Genomic DNA, 21,564 nt, shown 5'->3' with positions numbered 1-21,564 from the left:
TCTTTGCGATCACATGCTTGGTAACATTACAATATGTGATGTTATTGTACATAAATACGACGGTGAAAATCCAGGGAATGTATCACCGGAACATTTTCCCAACGTTTTATGTTCACAAGAAAATCCCGAAGCATCGGAAAGTAATGTATATAACGTGTTAGTTACGTATGTTTTCATATTTACGACGGTTTTAAAAGGCATCGCGCATTCCAGGCTTCATCGTATTTTACCGCTCCCTAGCGGTAGAATGTAGGAACAGCAGGGGCTGGTTCATAACCTGGTGCTAAATTCAGGAACACCACATCAAAATGTCGTCTCAGTGTGTTAGTCTATCTTTATTAAAACGAACATTCAACAAAATTATTTATCAAACGGCCACTACGGATATTCCACAAAATTATCCCAATCCCAATAATTTCTCATCGTGATGTTTGTATGACGTCATATAAGCAAATCAGGATGTCTCCATTTACCGCCACCTGCTGGTGGAATATATTGCCACTGGTGACATTTGAACTGTATGGAAAGATAAAAAATTTAAAAAAGTCCAAATGAAAAGAAGCTTTCCAATGGGCGTCAACTATACACGGATTTTCGCTATCCACCGCGAATTCCGGGGGTTCGCTGTCAGTGATAAATTAATTGAACCCCTTCTCCGCTGAAAGGGCCTCGACAACAGACAAGGGCGCCCCCTGGTGGCACCTCTACGCGTCACAGTCGGAGCGTCCAAGCACCATCCTCCCTCCTCCTCCTCATCTTCTTCGTCGTCCTCCTGCAATCTCTCCGGTGTTGTTCTCCAGGCGCATCTTCCTCCTCCCTGCCGCCCCTGACCGCATACTAGCTGCTGCACTAGCGGACACAACAACATAGAAAGAGGGGACATTTCCATTTATTTTTCCTTATTATTGTATATATTTAGGGTGGGGAGGGGGCGGCACGCGCTATGGCGAAACACCGCAAAGACAGAGACAGCTGGGGTGAGTGTACGTGCCAACATCTATTTCTTTTTTTTCCTTTTTTTTAAATCATCTTTTTATGGGTGTTAACAGCGCGGCCTCCTGGTCGACGTCATTGTATGGGGGGCTTGTTTTTGCACCATATCAAACGATTATTAATTATAAGCTTTATGAGTAAAGGACACAAATAGTGGGAAATGATACGTAAATGTTGCCTTTAAGGACTTGGGAATACAGTAAATGGGAGTTTTTAGTGTCGTAATTATGTAATGCTGCATCAGGAAATAGCAAGAAGTCACCTTCAGGAGGCCCGTTGTATTATTGTGTGTAATATCAAATGTAAAAACATGTTTTTGCCAATGGGAGGTAGGAAAGGGGGTGACCCAGTTGGATGTATACAGCTGGTGTAAGATGCAGCAGTGATGGCAACGCCTGGGCGAGGCTTTTTTGCAGCCATTTTTGCTTTAAATATTCATAATAATGCAAAAAAAGATAGAAATTATTATGATTAAAAAATATAACTTGTGGGTTAATTCTGAGGTTGTATTTGTTTTAAAGAAGACGTATGGAAAATGATGATTTTTAGCATACAAATACAGAGGCCGCTCCTCTTACAAGTGACCCGACTTCCAAGTTTTCCAGACAGGCGGTGTTGCTTTACCGATTTTTGTTTTGTTTTGGTGTGCTCACTTAACAGTGGCAGCAACCTCACACCAAGCAGCAGATACTGAACAATGATCGCTTCGAGCTGTTTATTGCCACTCCCAGTTGAAGTTTAAGCATAAAACAAAGAGAATTACACGTTGTGTATTTAACCAAAAGTACTGTACATAGCTTACGAAAGTCTGCTAGCTTAATGCTAACACACAAAACAGAGCAAAACACCAAAGACGGGCTAACAAAACTAGCATCAGTGTTGCAGTGTTCTAACATTAGAAGCAATGGACATTTGAACGCAAACAGTGCAACAAACACGTAGACAGACATAACGATACTCACAGAAAAAGTTATTGTGGAACATTTTCAGAAAACAAGAAAATTGAACAAACAAGAAGAGTACAGTTGCCCTGTTCCAACGTTTGCGGTTACCTTCATATATATATTTTTTTAAAGTAGCCCTTTGTTTTGTTTTGATTGATTTTTATGACAGTAAGTTTAAAAAAAATGAGGTAAGCAATTATGTTATGAGGTTAAAATATATGCTTTATCCTGTGTGAACAAATTATTTATAGTAAGTTTACTATAACTTATAGTTGTGAAACTTTACTCACCCCTGGTGGCCAACGCACACACAAGAAGCATCATGATGCACTGACTGTTTCAGACTTCACATTCATTTTATACTATTACTCTAATTAATCTATTGCCAACTGACAATGGAATTTACAGGTAAAAAGTCCAGCATTTTAAAATTGGACTTTTATTTAGAAAATTTGAAACAAAAATTTGTGATACGATTTTAATCGAATTATTTTGAAATTTTGAAAAAAAATGCAGTAGGTATAAGATGAACAGGTTAAGGTTGGAATGGTTTGAATCGGTCAAAAATTTAGAAAAAGTGAAAAAAAAAATCGTAATTTAGGCTTTTACAGTATTTAGAAAAAAATTTTTTGGGGGGGAACTATGGTCAGGATAAGTTGATCAGTTTACGGTTGGAACCATTTGAAGTGGTCTAAAAATATATAAAGTAGAGGGAAATTTTAAAAAATCTATTTAAAAAATGTTGTTAGAGATTAATTGAACATTTTAACATTTAAATGGTTAAGAGGAAAAAAAATGGGCTTTTATTCTGAAATAAATAATTGTGGAAGTTTAAACAGTTTGAATTTGGAACAGTTTGAATCTGAAGAAAATGTGAAAATTTTAATTTTGGGCTCTTATTTTGAATATTTAAAAAAACAATTGTAATACGAGGTATCTGATCAGACTCATATTGGAACAATTACAAATGGTCAAAATTACAGCTAATTAAGTTACAAGTAAAAAAAAAAAAGGCACATTTTCAATATTTGAGTTAGCCTTGGCCACCCTGTGGGCACCCTAGCCACCCCAAGGATAAAAGTTTAGCGCCGCCCTTGCAGGCAGCTGTGATAAAGTGCACTTTTCTGACACAATGGTTGGGAACTTTTTCAGGGTCCCTGGGTGACAAGAACGTGTATGACTGGAGCTCGGAGGACGAGGAGTCGGACGGGCGGGCGCGGCCCATCCAGGTGCTGCTGGTGAAGGACGACCACACCTTCGAGCTGGATGAGGCGGCGCTGAGTCGCATTCTGCTGGCCGAGGAGGTGCGCGAGCGCGAGGTGGTGGCCATCTCGGTGGCGGGGGCCTTCCGCAAGGGCAAGTCCTTCCTCATGGACTTCATGCTACGCTACATGTACAAACACGTGAGTTAGCTTAAATATTCTTCACTAATCATTAATAGATTTCCATGAAATAATAATAAATAATCATAAAACATAATCATAATCGAATCTAATTCACATTAAAATACATAAATGTATATTTTTAAACGACTTATTTCTTTCATCAAAAATAAAAAGTACTTAAAATTAATAAAAAATTATGCAACTATTTCAAAAGGCTGACTATATAATTGCTTTAAGTAACTAATACATTTTTGGATAAAAAAAAAAATTACATTAGAATATATATTTTTTAAGATAGTTGACTCGTGTCTTAAATAATTTATCAATTAAAAATAATTATACAAAAAAAGAAAATACATCACATTTTTTATTTGTATGCTTACCGTTTTCTTATTCTAATAAATCAAACCAATAAAAAATATTTATAAAAAACAATAAAAAATTGTAATGAATTATTACATCATTGATTAATAACTGTATTGTAAAAGGGTTACTGTGTGCTAAACACTTTTATAAATTAATACAATTAAAATAAAAAAATAACTTTAATATTGTAAAACACATTGAAATAAGAAATAAGACATTTCTTGTAAATGACTACCATTTAAATATAATTTACTCTTCCCCCAGAAAAAATAATTTTCCAAAACATATTTTTAATTATAATTTTCTATCATACAGTTTATTTTTTAATTAATATCGTCAATTTAAAAGGGTAATTGTAATTTATATTAATAATTTATACTATAAAGCAATTTTTCTGGATGTGGTCATGTGACTTTGCTGTGCCGTGATTGATCATTACCTAAGCCCTAAGCAACTGTGATGTCATTTTAAGTCGACAGCAAGTGGCAAAATGGCCGCTCTCTGAGATGGATAAAGATCGGGTGGATTTTGCTGCTTTATTCATTTTCCACAAATGAAATATTAATCAGAATACCGTGTTTAGACTACTGAGGGTGCACAGAACATATTGTAAAGAATTTTTGACTTGACGTCACCATTAATTGGGATTCCAAATGATTAGAAAGGGCTGTCATTGTGACGCAGTGTGGCTGTAAAGCAGCGCAGATGACAAGCATTGGAACAATAATAATGCCATTTTTCCATCTGACTTTTTCACTTCAGGGTTCCGACGACTGGCTGGGCAAGGCCGACGAGCCCCTGACCGGCTTCTCCTGGAGGGGAGGCTCAGAACGGGAGACCACCGGCATACAGATCTGGAGCGAGGTCTTCCTGGTGGATCGGCCTGACGGGACCAAGGTGGAGTTTGCTTTTATTGTTGTGTGGGTAAAGTAGCCAAAAATTGTGCTCAGGTAATAGTAGTGTATAAGTGGTTTTCATTTTTGTATGATTATTTTTATTTTGTATTTATCATTATTATTATTTGTCATTATCATATATCAACATTATTTATTTATTTTATTAGATTAGTTTTATTTAGATATTATTTATTTTTATTATATTATATTGCATAACATTAAATAAAATTGAAATGTGCTTAATAATTGTACTGTACTGGATTAAAAAGAAAACAAAAACATTGAGGCTACTTTAACATTCTGCACAGTTTGAATCGGCCAATTGGCTGTTTATTTTCCCTTTAAAACGTTATGATCGAAGAAAACCGAAGTTTCCGACGCTGTGAAAGTACCCTGAGTGCACCATTTTGCTTGCGTAGCATTAGCAGCTAGTAAGTGTTTAGCGTATGTTATTCTGGTTGTTCTGTTGTCTCTGAGCGTCCTTTAAATTATTTAATGACACCCCAGTTGGAGTTAACTGTAAAACTAAACACACGACAAGAATAATTACATCCACTGTACATTTAAATACAAAACATTCTTCGTTTTTAATACATCGTCAGCCTTGCGCTAATGCTAAAAGTGAAGGGAGGATCCACTGATCTGTACAAACTACTGGATAGCCGATAGGCCAAGACTTTTGAAGCTGCGAGGCCGCCATATTACTCCTCCCAAGAAACGGCATACGATCCTATACATTTACAGTATCGAAATTGGAGAACATTTGAGACAGTACTTAGTAGAAACAGCATGATTTAGGACGCTTTCAATTTGTTAAACATAAACAAGAGGTAAACAATTGTATGCATTATATATATATGTATATATATATGTATATATATATATATATATATATATATATATATATATATATATATATATTCAAATAATCATCAGATTAATCGTCAATCTGTATTTTTTTCTGACAAAAATTGGTATCGGCATCGGCCTAAAAAAAAAAAGCATATCGGTCGGGCCTTAGTTTGAAGATTTAATTCAGTGATTTATTTGCGTACCACGATTTGAGAATCAATGACTTAAAAGAAATGTAACGAAGTAAATGTAGTGCGTTCGTTACAACTCACCTTTGAGTACTTGAAGTGTGCGTGCGTGATGGCACAGGTGGCGGTGTTGCTGATGGACACGCAAGGCACCTTTGACAGCCAGTCCACGCTGCGCGACTCGGCCACCGTCTTCGCTCTGAGCACCATGATCAGCTCCATGCAGGTACTGGAAACAAACACAAATTATAATTCAACGGCTTGGGGATGAAAGGCTGCATCCACCGGTGATGATGCAATGATATCTCTATGTAAAAACACCTGCCAGCTGTTTAAAAAAATTATCATAACCCCTTCAAAGCTTTATTATTATTTATTATAAGGTTTACAACATCTCCCAGAACGTCCAGGAAGATGACCTTCAACATCTGCAGGTAAATATTCAAAATAAAAAGACGATGTCTTTAGGCTTGGTGAAGCAGCATGTGGCTCAAGGTTATCTTATGGTAAAGAACTGGATCTTAATGATCATGAGGTGATTCAATATTTATTAGACTGATTACTGACTGTAGATTGTAGATCAAGCTCAAGATATACGGTTATGGACAGTTACTTATTTTGATAATTGATTAATTGTTTAGATAACTTGTTAAATTTAAAATCTTTGGAATATTCTGATTGATTATCCTTTTTCTTCTTTTTTTCAAAATAAGACATTTGCAAACATGCTTTTACTTTGGAAATCAGTGATCAACATTTTTGCCGATTTTCTGACGGATGTTATGGACCCAATCAGAAACTGAATCACGATCAATTTTCATGATCATTTTCTGCACTTTAAATTTGAAATATTTTTTAAAATAAAGGGATGGAAATTAAAACAGTTTTTTTTTTCCCGAATCGACCGATAGGAATAATTTTTGCAAAGTGTAAAACTGTGATAAGTGCAATTTTTCAATAAAGGTAACTGCTGTTACCAGTTTTGTCCAGTGGAGGCAGCACTGACGCTACTAGCCAAGTGTGCTGCTTTTTTTTAAAAAATTAACAATATAAATGGACTAGCAAGTATTTTATAGATTTAAAAGTGGAAGAACCAGGGAAAAAGTCACAAATTATGCCAGATGGACGAATAATTGAGAAATCTGTTCATAACATGTTTGTCACATGATTTGACTTAACAGCTGTTCACAGAGTACGGCCGACTTGCAATGGAGGAGACCTTCCTCAAACCGTTTCAGGTACTTTGTGTTGTTTTTGCTTAATCATGAAATATGACTGTAATGACATGATACTGTGTTCATAAATAATTACAAGTATTCCTTGAAGTCGTGGATCTTACCCTCTTCTGCTCCCTATCTCCCAGTCCATGATATTCCTCATCCGAGACTGGAGCTTCCCGTACGAGTTTCCATACGGGCAGGAGGGAGGCATGAATTTCCTGGAAAAGAGGCTCAAGGTCAGTGGTCAAGGATCTGACTTTCCATGCAAATCTTTCAAAGTGACTTGTCTGAATTTATTTTGAAATCACGTGTGTAGATCTCAGAGAACCAGCACGAGGAGCTGCAGAACGTGCGCAAACACATCCACTCGTGCTTCACCAACATCTCCAGTTTCTTGATGCCTCACCCTGGCCTAAAGGTTGCCACCAATCCGCATTTTGACGGACGGATCAAAGGTACAACTATTTTCCGTTCGCCAACTCCTCGCAGGCCAAAACCGCCCCAAATTAGAAATAAATAAATACCAAATTAAATAAATAAAGTGAAGATTAAAATGGATATAAAAATACAATCCCCCCCCCCCCCCCAAAAAAAAATCTGAATGGAAATAAACAAAATATATATCCATAAATAAATAAATAAAAGTAAAAAATAAATACTAAAATAAAAAGAGATTCAAAAAATAAACATGCGGAAATAAATACAAAAATAACAATAAAAAGGACGAAATGTTATTCAAATGAGGGGGCGGTCCTAATCGTGTCTTGGGTTGGACTTGGTTGCAAACTGCCTTTCAATGGTCGAGTGAGCGGGTCGGCGAGCAAGGAAGTCTCGCCGGCTTGCATGGAGAGCTCCAGCAATGGACGACTATCTTGTTCACTTAGGACCGCCCCCTCATTTGAATAACATTTCGTCTGCAGCATGAAATAAATAAATGTGAGAGAGCAGAGCGTTTTTATTTATTGTTTGATATGTAATTCTATTTATATATTTATTTTTGTATCTATTTCCACATTTATTTTTATATATATATATATATATATATATATATATATTTTTAATCTCGTTTTTTATTTGTATTTTTATTTTACTAATTTGTTTTTTAATTTCCATTCATATTTATTTTTGTATTACATTATAATTTTGGCAGTTTTGGTCCCCCTTACTCGCATGCTCCTTCTGAGACGTCACGTTAGCAGAGTAGCAGCTAGCGTTAGCCAACAGCTGCTTGTCGGCCATCTTGACAGCAGCCTAATGGAAGAAACCAAGCATTTTCTAAAATGCCCTCCACGCACCCAATGATGGGAGTCTCATTCCCAAATGGTCTATTGATGATTGCAGAGATTGACGGCGAGTTCATCAGCAACTTGAAGATTCTGGTGCCCTGGCTCCTGAGTCCTTCCAGCATTGACGTGAAGGAGATCAATGGCAGTAAGATCACCTGCAGAGGCCTGCTGGAGTACTTCAAGGTCGGGGATATTCCAAGTGTTTCAAAATGTCCACAGTTTTCTATTAATGCAGCTCTTGTGTTTGTGGTCCAGGCTTATATCAAGATTTACCAAGGAGAGGAGCTACCTCATCCCAAATCCATGTTGCAGGTAACAGGAAGCCATTTTGTTTAGAAGTGACCATTTTACAGTCCTCCTGTAGAGTTTGTCCAATGGCTAGCAAAAATTGTAGTGTTGTGAGTGGACGGATGGATTGATGGAAGGAAGAAGGGACAATGAACTAATGATGTGATTTGTGTCAGGCCACAGCGGAGGCCAACAACCTGGCGGCGGTGGCTGCGGCCAAGGATCTGTACAACAAGAAAATGGAGGAGGTGCGTCCGCCATCATCCACACGCCTCGCCGTTTATCACTACTAACCTCCCCCCCCTGCTGTCCCCCGTCAGGTGTGCGGCGGCGACCGTCCGTTCCTGGCGCCAAGCGAGCTGCAGGCGCGCCACGCCGTCATCCGCGAGGAGGCTCTGGCGCTGTTCCGCGGCGTGAAGAAGATGGGCGGCGAGGAGTTCAGCCGGCGCTACCTGCAGCAGCTGGCGGGCGAGGTGGACCAGGTCTTCGTCCAGTACATCAAGCACAATGACTCCAAAAACATTTTCCACGCCGCCCGCACGCCCGCCACCCTCTTCGTGGTCATCTTCGTCATGTACGTGGCGGCGGGCGTGACGGGCTTCGTGGGCGTGGACGTCATCGCCAGCCTGTGCAACATGATCCTGGGCCTGGCCCTCATCACGCTCTGCACTTGGGCCTACATACGCTACTCGGGGGAGTACCGAGAGCTGGGGGCCGTCATTGACCAGGTGGCCGGGGCGCTCTGGGACCAGGTCAGTCGCAACGGACGTCTGTCTGTTTATGTCCATCCGGTTCATCCGCTGGTTCCAGATCTTCCATCCGCTGGTTCCAGATCTTCCATCCATCCCTTTGTTTGGCCATGCAGTTCTTTCATCATCAATACACTAAAAATTGTTGGGTCAAAAATAACCCAATTAGGGCTCAAAAAGGGATCGACCGCTGCTTAGGTCAATTCAAACTTTTTGACCTTTTTTTTTGTCGTTGCACAAAACACCACCAACAATTGATTGTTGTGTCCAAGAAATACCCCAAATTTGGGTCAAATTGACCCAAGTAGCGGTTGGTCACCATTTGACTCACATTTAGGTTATTTTTGACCTAACAGTTTTAAAAGTGATATTTTTGATGTTACACACTAAAAATAATTGGGTCAAAATAAGTTTTGTGGTTTATTCATTTGACCCACCTTTTTGGGTTAAATAATTCAAAATGTTAGGTTGGTCCCTTTTTGACCCTATTTGGGTTATTTTTGACCCAACTGTTTAAGTGATATTTTTTTGTTTCTCACTAAACATTTCAAAAAGAGAGAAAAAAAAAGATAAAACAAGATAGGGACCGGCCGAACTTAATAACCCCCAAAATTGGCAAAACTACCACAAACATTTTTGTTTCGTGGTTTATGCATTTGACTCAACCTTTTGTGTTACATAAACAACTCAAAAAGTTGGGGTGGTCCCTTTTTGACCTTATTTGGGTTATTTTTGACCCAACTTTTTAGTTTTTACATATGAAAAACAATTGGGTAAAAACAACAACAACCAAATCGTGTCAAGAAGGGAATGACAACTTAGATTATTCATGACCCCCAAATAGGTCAAATGAATAACCCATAAAACAACCCCCAAAATAAAACCCACATTTTTGTCTTGTTTTATTCATTTGACCCAACTTTTTGGGTTAAATAACTAAAAAAATGGGGTGGTCCTAAAAAAACCAACCCTATTTGGTTTTTTTAAACTGTTTTCAGAGTATTCATCCGTCCACTTAATGAAACTACATCAGGGTTCACCAATTCCGGTCCTCGAGGTCCGGAGTCCTGCAGGTTTTAGATGTTTTTGCCCACTAGCACACTCAGATAACTGATAACGATCCGGAATTTTAGTATCAGGTGTGTTGGTAGGCGGAAACATCTAAAACCTGCAGGACTGCGGACCTCGAGGGCCTGAATTAGTGAACCCTGCTGTATACATCTTTGCATCCATCAGTTTTCCATCGTCACCATCATTCTTCAAAACAACCAAACTTTGTACTCACCCTTAGAAGCTCAGCAGTTGCAAACGCAGTCACACAAGATGGCAGCAATCCTTAGGGACATTGTAATTGCCTTCCTTGACTCACCATGTGTTTTCCCTTTAACGCCTCCGCAGGGGAGCACGAATGAGGTAAGAATGTGACAGTCATCCTTCCCCGTGACACTTTTTAGTCTCCTGTGTGACCGCCGTGCGACTCCTCCTACGCAGGCGCTGCACAAGCTGTACAACGTAGCGGCCAATCACAGGCACCTGTACCAGCACGCCTTCCCCGGGCATCAGGCCGCCGACGACGTTGGGGGGCCGGCGGCGGCCGAGGAGCGCGACAAGAAGCGGGACTGACGGTCTTCTTTTAATTCCACTCAGCACGGACTGTACCCTGCTCATGTATATGTCGAGCATCTTCATCACGCCTCATCAGCTGTCAATCACCTGCACCTGGATGGGGAGGTAGTAACCGTGCGGCGTATGGAAAGCTGTTTGAGAGTTTATGCAATAGTCTACTCGCGAAGTTTCTTTGTTCTCACAAGTCAGGCAATTCAGTGAGCAAACATCACCAATGAAAAACGGTGGTTGAATTGCCTCACTAGCGAGGTCAAAAAGTGCACTAGTGGAATATTGAATATGCTCCAACGGCTCGCCATATGGGGGAAACCAGAACTTGTTTTTTTTTTCTTCTTCTTGGGGAAGTAAGCAAAATGCGTGCGGGTCACATCATTAGGGACACCTGCACATCTCATAAGAGCAAATACAAACACTGACAACGGTCACTTTTTGTTGACGCCAGAAAAAAAATTGTCATGAAGTGCTGTTAAAGCAAGTTGTGATCTTTTCTCATAAAGCTTTTTTTTTTTTAAAGTTTGAATTGAATCCACTTACAGATGTTTTTTTTTATTGATTTATATAATTTGTCACATTTGCATTGTTTTATTAGTTTAGGGTCTTTGCATCTATGCAAAAAGCTCAAGGTAATTTTTTGGTGTTCAAACTAAGTTTATTGACTTGTTCTAGGTCCAAAAGCTATTCAAAAGTAATGTTTTGTTTTTTACAAAGACAGTAACATTTTTCAGAATCCCCCAACAGATACATTAAAAAAATATATATACAGTATATTACTTTTGGACAATTTTATGTACACATTATTTTTCTTCCGATAGCTTTTTTTTTTTTTAGATTGTTCTTATTAGTGTGGGTGTGTGCATGAAAGCAACAAGCTTATTGAATTTTTATTTATGTATTCATATTTTATTGACTTGCACATGTAATAACAAAAATGTTAGGCTTTGCACACAAATTATTTATTGTACATTACTTTATAATTCCCCTGATTTTTTTCAACATGTTTTTGTGTTAATTCCAAATAGATAATGGATTTTTGAACTGCATATTTGTCATATTTTTTATTTATTGAAAAGTGTTTTTTTTTCATTTGGGAAGAAAAAAACAATACTGTACTGTGTCCTTAATGTCTTCTAACAATTTGAGCAAATGTAATACATAAGCATGAATAGACATTTTCTACAATTGTAAAGAGACTTTGTGGACGCCCTGTACAGTACATTCTAAAGTTTAACGGTTTAGGAAGACTAAATATTAGGATCAGCCACAAACCACAACAATAAAACATATTAATCATTGTTAACCACAATAATTTCTAATACAACTCTTGTATTTGATCTCATTGAGATGCTGTGGTGTACCTAATGTTTTGTCTGGTGAGCCCATTTACACACTAAGTAACTCATTGTCCGCATGGTGTAGATGTTTTCTAATGTGTCAAATTAAGATCAGGTTTGAAACACACAAAAAAAAAAAGTGGGTTTTTTTCTGATGTGTTTTTGTTTATTTATATATATCCCCAAATTGACAAATGGCAAAAGTCATGGCTTCCTTAGATTTTTTTTTTGTGGTGAGCTCATGATGTCTACCAAATTTCACTTTGCTAAATGGTACTGGCTTTGGGGGATGAACTTTCAACAAAAACAAACTAGCCAAGGTATTACTAATTTTGTCTTTTTATGTCCTGTCAAACATTAACATGCTCCGCTCACTGACCAAAAATCAAATTTCTCTGTTTAGCTTCATCCATCTTGTCTAATAAACATGTACATGCTTTAAATTTGGTAGTGATCGGACAAAATCTCTCGGAGCTCGTCTTTTGAGTGACCGGTGTAAATGGCCCAATTTGAAAAACACTCATCACTTAACTACATTCCACGGTTTGAATATTAAAATATAAACCCATGCGAGAGTCTGATGTTGTGTACTGTGAGCTGGGATGTGATCGTGCAAACAACAAGAACAGGATGGTAGAAAGCAGACTTGAGGTTTTATTACACCAGGTTATACATAACCTGCAGCGTGACTAATTGGACTCCATCTTGTTGTAGTGTATTTTCTGGCAAAATGCACAAAATGGAGTCTGATCAGAGTTTCAAACATCCTTCCAAGACATGCAGAAATTGCTAATGCCTTTGCGAGAGGATTCCCTATGAAATTGTATGAAAAGTTAAGCCTTGTTATTATTATGAGCAGCGAGGCCATCACAATGTAAAAACGATCACAGTCCAATACCAAGGTCAGTTGAAACTGTTGACTGTCTTTTGACAGAAATTGCCACAACTTTATCAAAATGGAGGGGAAAATATTTAATTTTTGGCCAGTTTTGAGCTCTCGGGTAAATGTTAATACATTGGATTGACGGCAACAAATCCAATGTACAAGTCCATCTCTCAATTCGAATCACCAAATACCAAATTGGAATATGGTAGAAATGTTGATTAATTTCAGTAGTTCGACTGAAAAAGTGAAACTCATTCCTTGAAATGGTGAATTGGGTGTTTGGAAACTGAAAGCTATAATCACAAAAATGATGGGGAAAAATAAAATGAAATACATCACCCTGTGTAGTATAGTAAACGTGCATGAGTTTCACTTTTTTTTTTTTTAATTAAACTGCTGAAATAAAATTTGACATCATATTCTAATTCACTGAGGCAAACAATGTTTCCAATATCTACTAGTTACAGCTCATTTCTTTTTCGTACAAAACCCATCTAAATCCCCACAAAATGGGCGGAACCTGCATACACATTTTCAGATATAATAATATATTAAAATATGACATTTTAAATTTTTCCTGCTGGTAGCAAAGTGTACTGTCCAACCAGCAACATATGGCTTTGAGACATTTCTGAATTTAAAAGAAAAGGAAAAAAAGCGTAACAGTTTGCGTCTTGACAAAAAACAAAAATAACTTTTTTTTTTTAAAAAAAAGTTCCAGTAGCTTATTATCTTTCCGAGGTGGTGCTTATCTTCAATTAAAGATGCGTTCCTTATCAATGCTTAAATATCGCCATGTTTTGGTGGATTGTCTTTAAAAAATAATAATTAAAAAGCAAAATGGGAGGGGGGGAAAAAAAAAGGGTTAAAAAAAAAAAATCAGAAGAAGCTGCCCGTCTTTTTCCATGTCAGTGTTGCAAATGCTGCGTTTTGGTTCACCGTTTAAAAAGGCACAACGTTGTTTTGCCAGTCCTCTCACATCATAGCTTCTTCATCGGAGTGTTTCCAGAGTTTCTTTAGATATATATTTGGATCAAAAAGCAAAGGCACACAGGGTGGAGGGGGGCGTGGGGATGGGGGGGGGGGGCGTTTTGGTCACATGAAGCTGTTGCCGGGGGGCTGCTGGGCGTACCACTGCTGCCGCTGTTTGCGCGCTTCCACCTCGGAGAGCAGCGCCTGGCGGTACGCCTCGTACGACTTGACGATGTGCTCCAGTTCCTTCATGAAGAGCAGCTTCAGCATGCCCTGGTACGTGTCCAGGTCGGCCAGCTGGAAGAGCTCCCACTTCAGGATGTGGTCGTACCTGGCGGAAGAGCTCGGTTCATGTGTGGTGCGGTGCGAGTGCGCCCCCGAGATGTCCGCTGCGGCGACACCTACTGCTTAGGATCTGCACCGATCAAGATGCTCAATATTGAAATGACTGCGGCTACAGCGAATCCATTGTAAAGCGTTAGCTCGCCCATGTCACATCACTTCTGTACTAGCATTTAGGCTAGCATGCTATAGATGAGCCTCAAGTGAAGGTGGTTTGTTTGTGTTGAATAATTCAACTACTGAATTTTCATTTATGTAACACGGGTGAATGAATGTGTACATTCTTGATGCATGGTGTTGATGCTTTATGAGCCTCCGTTTTAAATGCCTTGCCGCCATTTTGGGGTATCTGTATGCAATTACAAATCCCTTTTCGCTACTCAGGACTCTATCCCCATTTTCAGGGAACAGTAGGTTTCACTGTACAAGCTAAGGACCACCTGGGGCGGCATGGCTCAGTGGTAGAGTGATCGTCCCCCAACCAAGAGTGTTGTGGGTTCGATCCCATGCCATTTTGACCACGTCAAAGTATCCTTGAGCAAGTACTGAACCCCCAGTTGCTCCTGATGCTGCGTCGTCAGTAGTCAAATGTAAAGCGCTTTGAGGGTAGAAAAGCGCTATATAAATGAAGTATCATTTACCATTTGAAAAGCACAAGCCTCATCAAGGCACAAACAACAATATCTGATCGTGGAATCTCCAAAGTTGAACACAAAAAACAGGTAGTAACAGTGCCCCAGTTCATAGAGACCCTTGAAGTGGAATTTTTATGCAAATTTTACTTTTTAATGCTTGTATACGCGCCACGTTCGGCCAATTGATTTACATTATCGAGGATGCAGAAATATTTGTTGCATTCTTTTTTGCAGTTTTTACTAACGTGTGGTTAATGAAAATGTACACGATAAAAAGTTCGGGATATTGGGATTCGAGAGTCAAGCTTCTTCAGTGTTCAATACGGATGCTTTAAAACGACATTAAAATTCGATATTAAAATTGTGATTATTTGCCATTATCGCCCAGCCCTAGTCAACAGTCATTTTAAACCAATGGACCGGTTCCAGTGTAAAAGGTTAAGTACTCACTTGAGGGGAGCACGGGCGTAGACCTGCAGCCAATCCGGGATCTCAGCGGTGTGGTACGGGTTTGCTGGCACCAGAACCGGCTGGTTCCTATCGGCGGGCCGCGGCTGATAGGTAATAGGCGGCGGTGGCAGAGGTGGCGGCTGGTCGTAGCGCGGCACACTGCAGCAAAATCGGTCATATTTTGATTGAAGATGTTTTAGGAGAATGTATTTAAAAGAACAAGTGTTTTTATTTTGTCTGGGATGCTTTTATGAAGTGTCATTCTGAAGGCAATACAAGGATGCAATTTCCAATAGCATGTCTGTTGAACTGTCACGCAAGATAGCATTTAGCGGCCAACACAACCACCAGTCACCAGATTGACTAACGCGGTTCAAACTAAATTTTTGTTTGTCGGAGGAGAACACTCATGTAGTTGTATGGCGAACAAAAGCATGCGAGACACACGGAGCAACACAATATTTTGTGTCCTGTCTGACCCTAGCATAAACATGAAATGTAGTTTGTGTTTTTTTTAAGAGCACCCTTGTTTTCATTTTACTAACAAAAATGTTTTTGGTTTTATTTATTATTTCGTTCGTTTTCTTTAAACTTCCCCTTCACTTCTGTAGGTGGCAGTAATACACATTACAAAGTTTTAAAAGCAATTTTTTTTTAAAATGCCTTTTTTTGTCTGGAACAGATAAATGACATTTCCATTCATTTCAACAAGAAAAGTTGATTTTCAATATGAGTGATTAGAGTCACGAGCATGGTGACCGAAGGTACCTGGGAGCGCAGGGGTGCCGATACTGCGCCCTCTTGTTGATGTGGTCCACGTAGTAGACGCCGAACTCGGCCGACTCCACCTTCTCCCAGCCCGGCGGGAGCCCCTCGCGCTCCAGCGGGTGGCTCCAGTGCGTGGTGTTGGTGTTGTGGTCGATGTAGTACTTCCTGCCGCGGATGGTCCAGTCCACGGTCCAGCCGGTGGGGAGGGGCAGGTCCTCTGCAGTCAGGCTGGAGAGGTTCCCCAGCGACTTGGCCTGGATTCGACCTATGCCTACAGGGAGGATGACAAATATTTATCTCAGTGACGAGTGAGTGAGAGCGTGAGATTTATTGTGAGAGTTCAAAAAACAACAAAAAAAACCCATGGGAAATTACAAGAAATGTGAGGCACATTTTGTTGCTCTACTGTACTGAATGTACCAAAACATGAACCTAAAAACAAGGTAACTAACAAAGCTTCTATACATTTGTCGATGTTTATCTCAAATGTGAAGCCTTTCTCTCTTTTTTTTGCTATGAAAGACTAAACTAAAGACTTTTTTGGTTGGCAGCATGATTTGATGAATCTTTAAGGCGATAGCTGTGCGACAACACAATCGGGACCCCGAAGAGTGTTTTTGACAGTAAGCAAAGAGAGAGCGAGACAGAGAGAGAGAGAGAGAGAGAGCGATGTCACTGGAAGTTGGCGAGTGAAGAAGAATGCGAGAGCCTGCCACAAAAATGTACTCCGCCTCCTCTGCAACCGACTCATCATCATCGTAGTGTCGGCCATTTCCCGCACTTTGGAAGTACTCTGGAAGTCACATTCCACACAAAGTCCAAAGTCCCGTGAAGTGTTTAGTTTTTGGTACAGTAGACATTCGGTATTCCCAAGGATCACATTACAAATAAGTACTTACTTTAAACACCGCGTAACACCTAAAACACTTCAAACTCAACTTACGCTGCCCTTAAAAATAATAATTCTTACCGTTCCCTGATAAACGAACAAACTACTCAGTAAGTATCGACAATAGTTCCAGAGGCCACAAATTGATTCTAGTGCTAGATTCCACTACATGACCGAAAATAATCATTGTTCACCATCAATGGCATTTTAAATCTGTCCTTGTGGATGTATTTAGAGGAAGCCAAGTGCAAGTTAAAGAAACAGGTGCCATTATAGCCTCTATAAGCCCAGCAATGCATTTGGAAAGCTTCAGACGTAGCATCAAAGCTGGGACAATGGACCTGCACATACCACAGTGGGGTTCAGTGTAGGGCTGAAAAATTAACCAAATCGGAACGGTAGTAGAATGCAATTTGCAAATCGCGAAGGCTGACATTTTTGAAGGGGGGAAAAAAAATGGCTTCATTTCAGCCGGGTGGTCGGATGGTATAGACGGTGAGTGGTTACATTACATGTCATTCTTTCATGCAACAAAGTGATAAAGCCTCATGATACTTGATTACATACATTTTTAATAGAAATATTCTAATACTTCTATGGAAGTATTATATAAAAAATATTTTGCATCTTTGCACAGGAAAATGAGAAGTAGATCCCCGGAGAGAAGAAGACCAAAAATGCATGACAAAACAGAATTGTGCTGATGTGCACATAGCCTGGATGCCTTAATAAGAGCACACGGTCACATGTTTGTCATGTTCAGTAAGATAAAGAGCACAAACACACAAGATGAAGCAAAGTGAGCTGTGTGGCTTCCCGAGAGGCCTTTGCCTGCATTCCTATCACGCCGACCTAAGCGTGACGCACGTCGGGAACATAGCGCGCGGATATGAAAAGACTTGTTCATGTGGCTGCGGAGCTATCTTTAAACGCAGCCGCCACAACTCGCGCGCTACCTGTAGGGCCACGGATACTTGCCCAATGATGCATTTCGCATGACTGCCGTTTAGATAGAAGACGTTGGAGACAATTCTGACTTTTACAGGATTTGTGAAAGGGGCTACACAGAACCCGGGGTGTAAGGGGATAGTGAACCATGGTTTGAAATTTAATCAAGTTCAATATTTCCACATATAATCATGTGACAGCCTTATTCCATAATAGATCAAATACATTTTTCCCACCAAATTCCTTTTTTTATTTACATTCTTAAGTTTCTCTAACTTAATTGGGAGTCCAGCTTTGGTGAATTCAGTTGATTGGACACATTGGGAAGGTACACGCTTGGGTCAGGGGGCGTAAAAATTTGACTAACTCGTCGACCACAAAAATTTGTCACAAAAAAATGGTGCCTCAAAACTATAAATGAATCAAATAAACACACTCAGTCAGTGGGATATACTCGTAGTTGCCATGAAGGAATACAGAAAAAAAGAATCAAGATACCCAAAAGAGGTTTGGGGTACCTTTAAAAAATAAAAATGTGTATATATATATATATATATAATTTTTTTTTTAAGGACAAAAATAAAAGTTCGTGGAGATGAGGTAGCTTGGAGAGAAAACCACAAGGGAATTCGAGCACGACATATACATGACCACAAGCCCGCACATGCTACTGAAAGGAAACTTTTTTTCCGCCTGTAAAAAAATAAAAAATAAAAAATCATTCACTAAAGTAATATATCCTATCAGCGCATTAGAAAGTACTCTATGGAATTTGTGGATTACACTAGTCGTGTATTCCTTTTTCAAATGTACTTGTCTGATTAAATTCATCCGAGTATCAATTGAAGCTTCTCAGCTGTCTTAGCTTAGCATCTCCGCGTCTCTTAACATATAGCATTGTTTGCGTGTAACGTGATGTATAAAAATAGAGCCGGTGACCTTCAGTCTTGCTTCTGTTACTACCTGCGTGGGTGGAAAATTACCTGAGGGGGGTCTGCTGGGTGTGGGGGGCGTGTGTTGCCGTGTAAGTCTTTGGAAGTTGTGTTCTCCGCGCTCGTAGTAGTGGCAGTCATCCGGGAAGCGTTCCGGCATCCTCCGCGGTTGCTGCTGTCTCCCGTCGTAGTAGGAAGCCTCCTGGGGGTGGTAGTAGTAGCGCCCGGCGTCCCCGTTCTCTGACACGGGGCTGCCGTCCGTCAGGAAGGACTGCAGCGAGCCGGCGTATTCGTGCGGCAGCTCGCCAAGGCTGCGTGGCAGGTACGGCGGCGCCGACAAGCGATGGCTCTCGCGGCGGGCAGCCTCGTGCGGTGGACGCGGCACGGCGGCGCGGAGGAAGCTCTTACTACGGGACAAGGCTGGCTCCCGGCCCGGGGCCGACGGATAGGCAGAGGGCCCCATGTCGGGCATTGGCACATCGGTGCGGCGGGGGATGGTGGGACCATGACGGATGAATGACGGCATAAGATCTGTAAGAAGAAAACGGCTTGCATTAGCATTAAGTCACAGGTGTCAAACTCAAGGCCGGGGCGCCAGATCTGACCTGCCACATCATTTTATGCGGCCTCCGAATGCAAGTCAGGGTTTCACACTGCTTTATTAGCCTGACAGCCTGCCAGGCTTTTCACACACTTTAATGCAGTACAGTATATGAAAAAAGGATACAACAGACACATTTTCTTCTTTGATGGTTTTACAACATGTGTATTGTGAAAACAAATTGGAATTTGACATGTTAAAAATAACACAAATGGATAATTTATAGTATTGTGTCACCATTGAGGACTACAGGACACTATAGGAGATAATAAACATTATGGGACACAATGGGATTTTATAGTACAAAAATTACAACAAATGGGACACAACTAACCCCAGCATCATAGGACATGATGGGGTATTATGGGACATACTGGGAGTAATCAGGACACTCAACATTATGGGAACTGATGGGACATAGGGGACATTATGAAACATAATGGGACAAATAGGGACTAAGTGCGATACAACTGAGCGTCATGGGACACTATGGAACAATTTTACACACAATCGGATTGAATATAGGAGACATTATAAGGACAATATGGGACAAAATTGGAGCAAATTATAAACTCGGCAAGCGGCATTATGAGAACTGATGGGATACAATGGGGGACAATACGGTTAAAAAAGGGACAAAATCGCGCAACAATGAATATGATGGGACTGGAACAAAATGCGACATTAACAGGAGACATTAACGGGGATGAAACGCAAACGAAGGGGACATTGCGGTACAAAACAGAGACATAGTATGACATGAAACACAACAGAAGACATTATAGGACACTAGATTATGATGGCTATTTTCTTTATAGCTATAGCAAATGACGTTAACCGAAGTGGTGAACTTTTGTTTTGACGCTACGCAAACAGGACCGCAGCTGGCTGGTTAAAAAGTTTAAAAGTGTGCTTAAAAGTGGCATAAATTAATCACAAATGGACTAGAAAAAGGGTGCGACAAAATGTTTCCATGTCCTCTCTGTGACTTGCGGGGATGTTACTGAGGAGCAAAAAGCATGAACTGAACTCCATCGATAGCAAACTAGGCTAAGCGATGCTAGGCTAAGCTAGGCTAGGCTAACTATCAAGCAACCTGTTGCTTACTTCGGAGGAGCGGCGACGTCTCCTTCTTCACATACTTCCCGTGGACCTCGGCCGGCTTCGACGACTCGCTTTTACTCTTCTTTCGCGAGAGCATAATAACTCCAGTTTGAGCGTGGCGGTGGTGGTAGGGGAGGGGGGGCGGGGAGAGGACGTCAACAACGCGGCGCTGACAAGCCCTCCGCTCGGCGGCCGCCCCGCTCTCCTCGTCGCCAAGCGCGGAGAGAGAACATTTTGGTAGGGAGCCGCTTCGGAGGAGGCGAGTTTAGCCTAGCCGATGCTAACTAGCGGTAGACGCCGTTCTGTCTGTGTTGCGTTATTTGTGCGCATGCGCAAACGCGTGCGGCTTGCATGCCGGCGCATGCGCATACGTGGTAATTTAAAGTAACTCAAATCGCTATCTCGAATCATCTTTCGCCATTGAAAAGAAAGGTCATGCCATTAACCCGTTTCAGTCCCCACACCAATACACTAAATTGACAAATGCGTTTGTAATGTTAAGCGTAAAAAATAAAATAACAGAGACGTTGCTCAATGTCAGAAAACTGCAATCAATGCCCACTTCAACCTCTGGAAATGTCAGAACGATTGCCCAATACTTTGGATTTTATTTATGGACATTTGGTTTTTGTAGTAAGTGTATATAGAGAATACATTCCCAAATATTGGGCTGATTGTTCTAATATTGGCAAATTTGGTAGTGATTGATGTGGGCATACATAGAGGCGTCCACATTATTTTTTTGGTGAAGATTGATCTGTTTTTGAATTGACATTTAGCTTTCTCTTGACAGGAAACAATTCATGTTCATAAAATCCCCCAACATTGGGGCGATTGTTTTAATATGATCAAGTTCAAGTGGGCACGAGTAGACTTTAAATTAGGTGACAATTGATGGTAGTTTTTTTTACAT

At 40.3% G+C, this 21,564-nt stretch overlaps 2 protein-coding genes across 3 annotated transcripts; one reads left to right on the top strand and one right to left on the bottom strand.

Moving 5' to 3' along the window:
• Nucleotides 1–694: 694 nt before the first annotated feature.
• On the top strand, nucleotides 695–12,694 carry atl1 (atlastin GTPase 1). Of its 2 annotated transcripts, none has more exons than XM_086095582.1 (14): nucleotides 695–983; nucleotides 3,090–3,340; nucleotides 4,451–4,585; nucleotides 5,746–5,850; nucleotides 6,008–6,058; nucleotides 6,806–6,862; nucleotides 6,988–7,080; nucleotides 7,161–7,299; nucleotides 8,186–8,313; nucleotides 8,386–8,442; nucleotides 8,595–8,666; nucleotides 8,739–9,170; nucleotides 10,566–10,580; nucleotides 10,659–12,694. In XM_086095582.1, the coding sequence occupies exons 1-14, from the start codon at nucleotides 944–946 to the stop codon at nucleotides 10,788–10,790; spliced, it is 1,707 nt and encodes a 568-aa protein (XP_085951708.1). In that variant the 5' UTR covers nucleotides 695–943; the 3' UTR covers nucleotides 10,791–12,694. The 2 variants fall into 2 exon arrangements, with proteins under 2 accessions (XP_085951708.1, XP_085951709.1); XM_086095583.1 differs by having other exon boundaries at nucleotides 696–977.
• Nucleotides 12,695–12,755: 61 nt separating this feature from the next.
• On the bottom strand, nucleotides 12,756–20,973 carry sav1 (salvador family WW domain containing protein 1). The gene is made up of 5 exons (XM_086095584.1): nucleotides 20,655–20,973; nucleotides 18,998–19,477; nucleotides 16,178–16,448; nucleotides 15,410–15,568; nucleotides 12,756–14,313 (listed from the first exon to the last, which is right to left on the bottom strand). The coding sequence occupies exons 1-5, from the start codon at nucleotides 20,746–20,748 to the stop codon at nucleotides 14,106–14,108; spliced, it is 1,212 nt and encodes a 403-aa protein (XP_085951710.1). The 5' UTR covers nucleotides 20,749–20,973; the 3' UTR covers nucleotides 12,756–14,105.
• Nucleotides 20,974–21,564: the final 591 nt, after the last annotated feature.

The sequence above is a fragment of the Leptonotus elevatus genome, chromosome 14 (genome assembly GCF_054856555.1).
Source record: "Leptonotus elevatus isolate MCC_2025b chromosome 14, RoL_Lele_1.0, whole genome shotgun sequence".
NCBI lineage: Eukaryota > Metazoa > Chordata > Actinopteri > Syngnathiformes > Syngnathidae > Leptonotus > Leptonotus elevatus.
The sequence above is the reverse complement of the archived record's forward strand: the minus strand, read 5'-3'. Positions and strand labels throughout refer to the sequence as shown.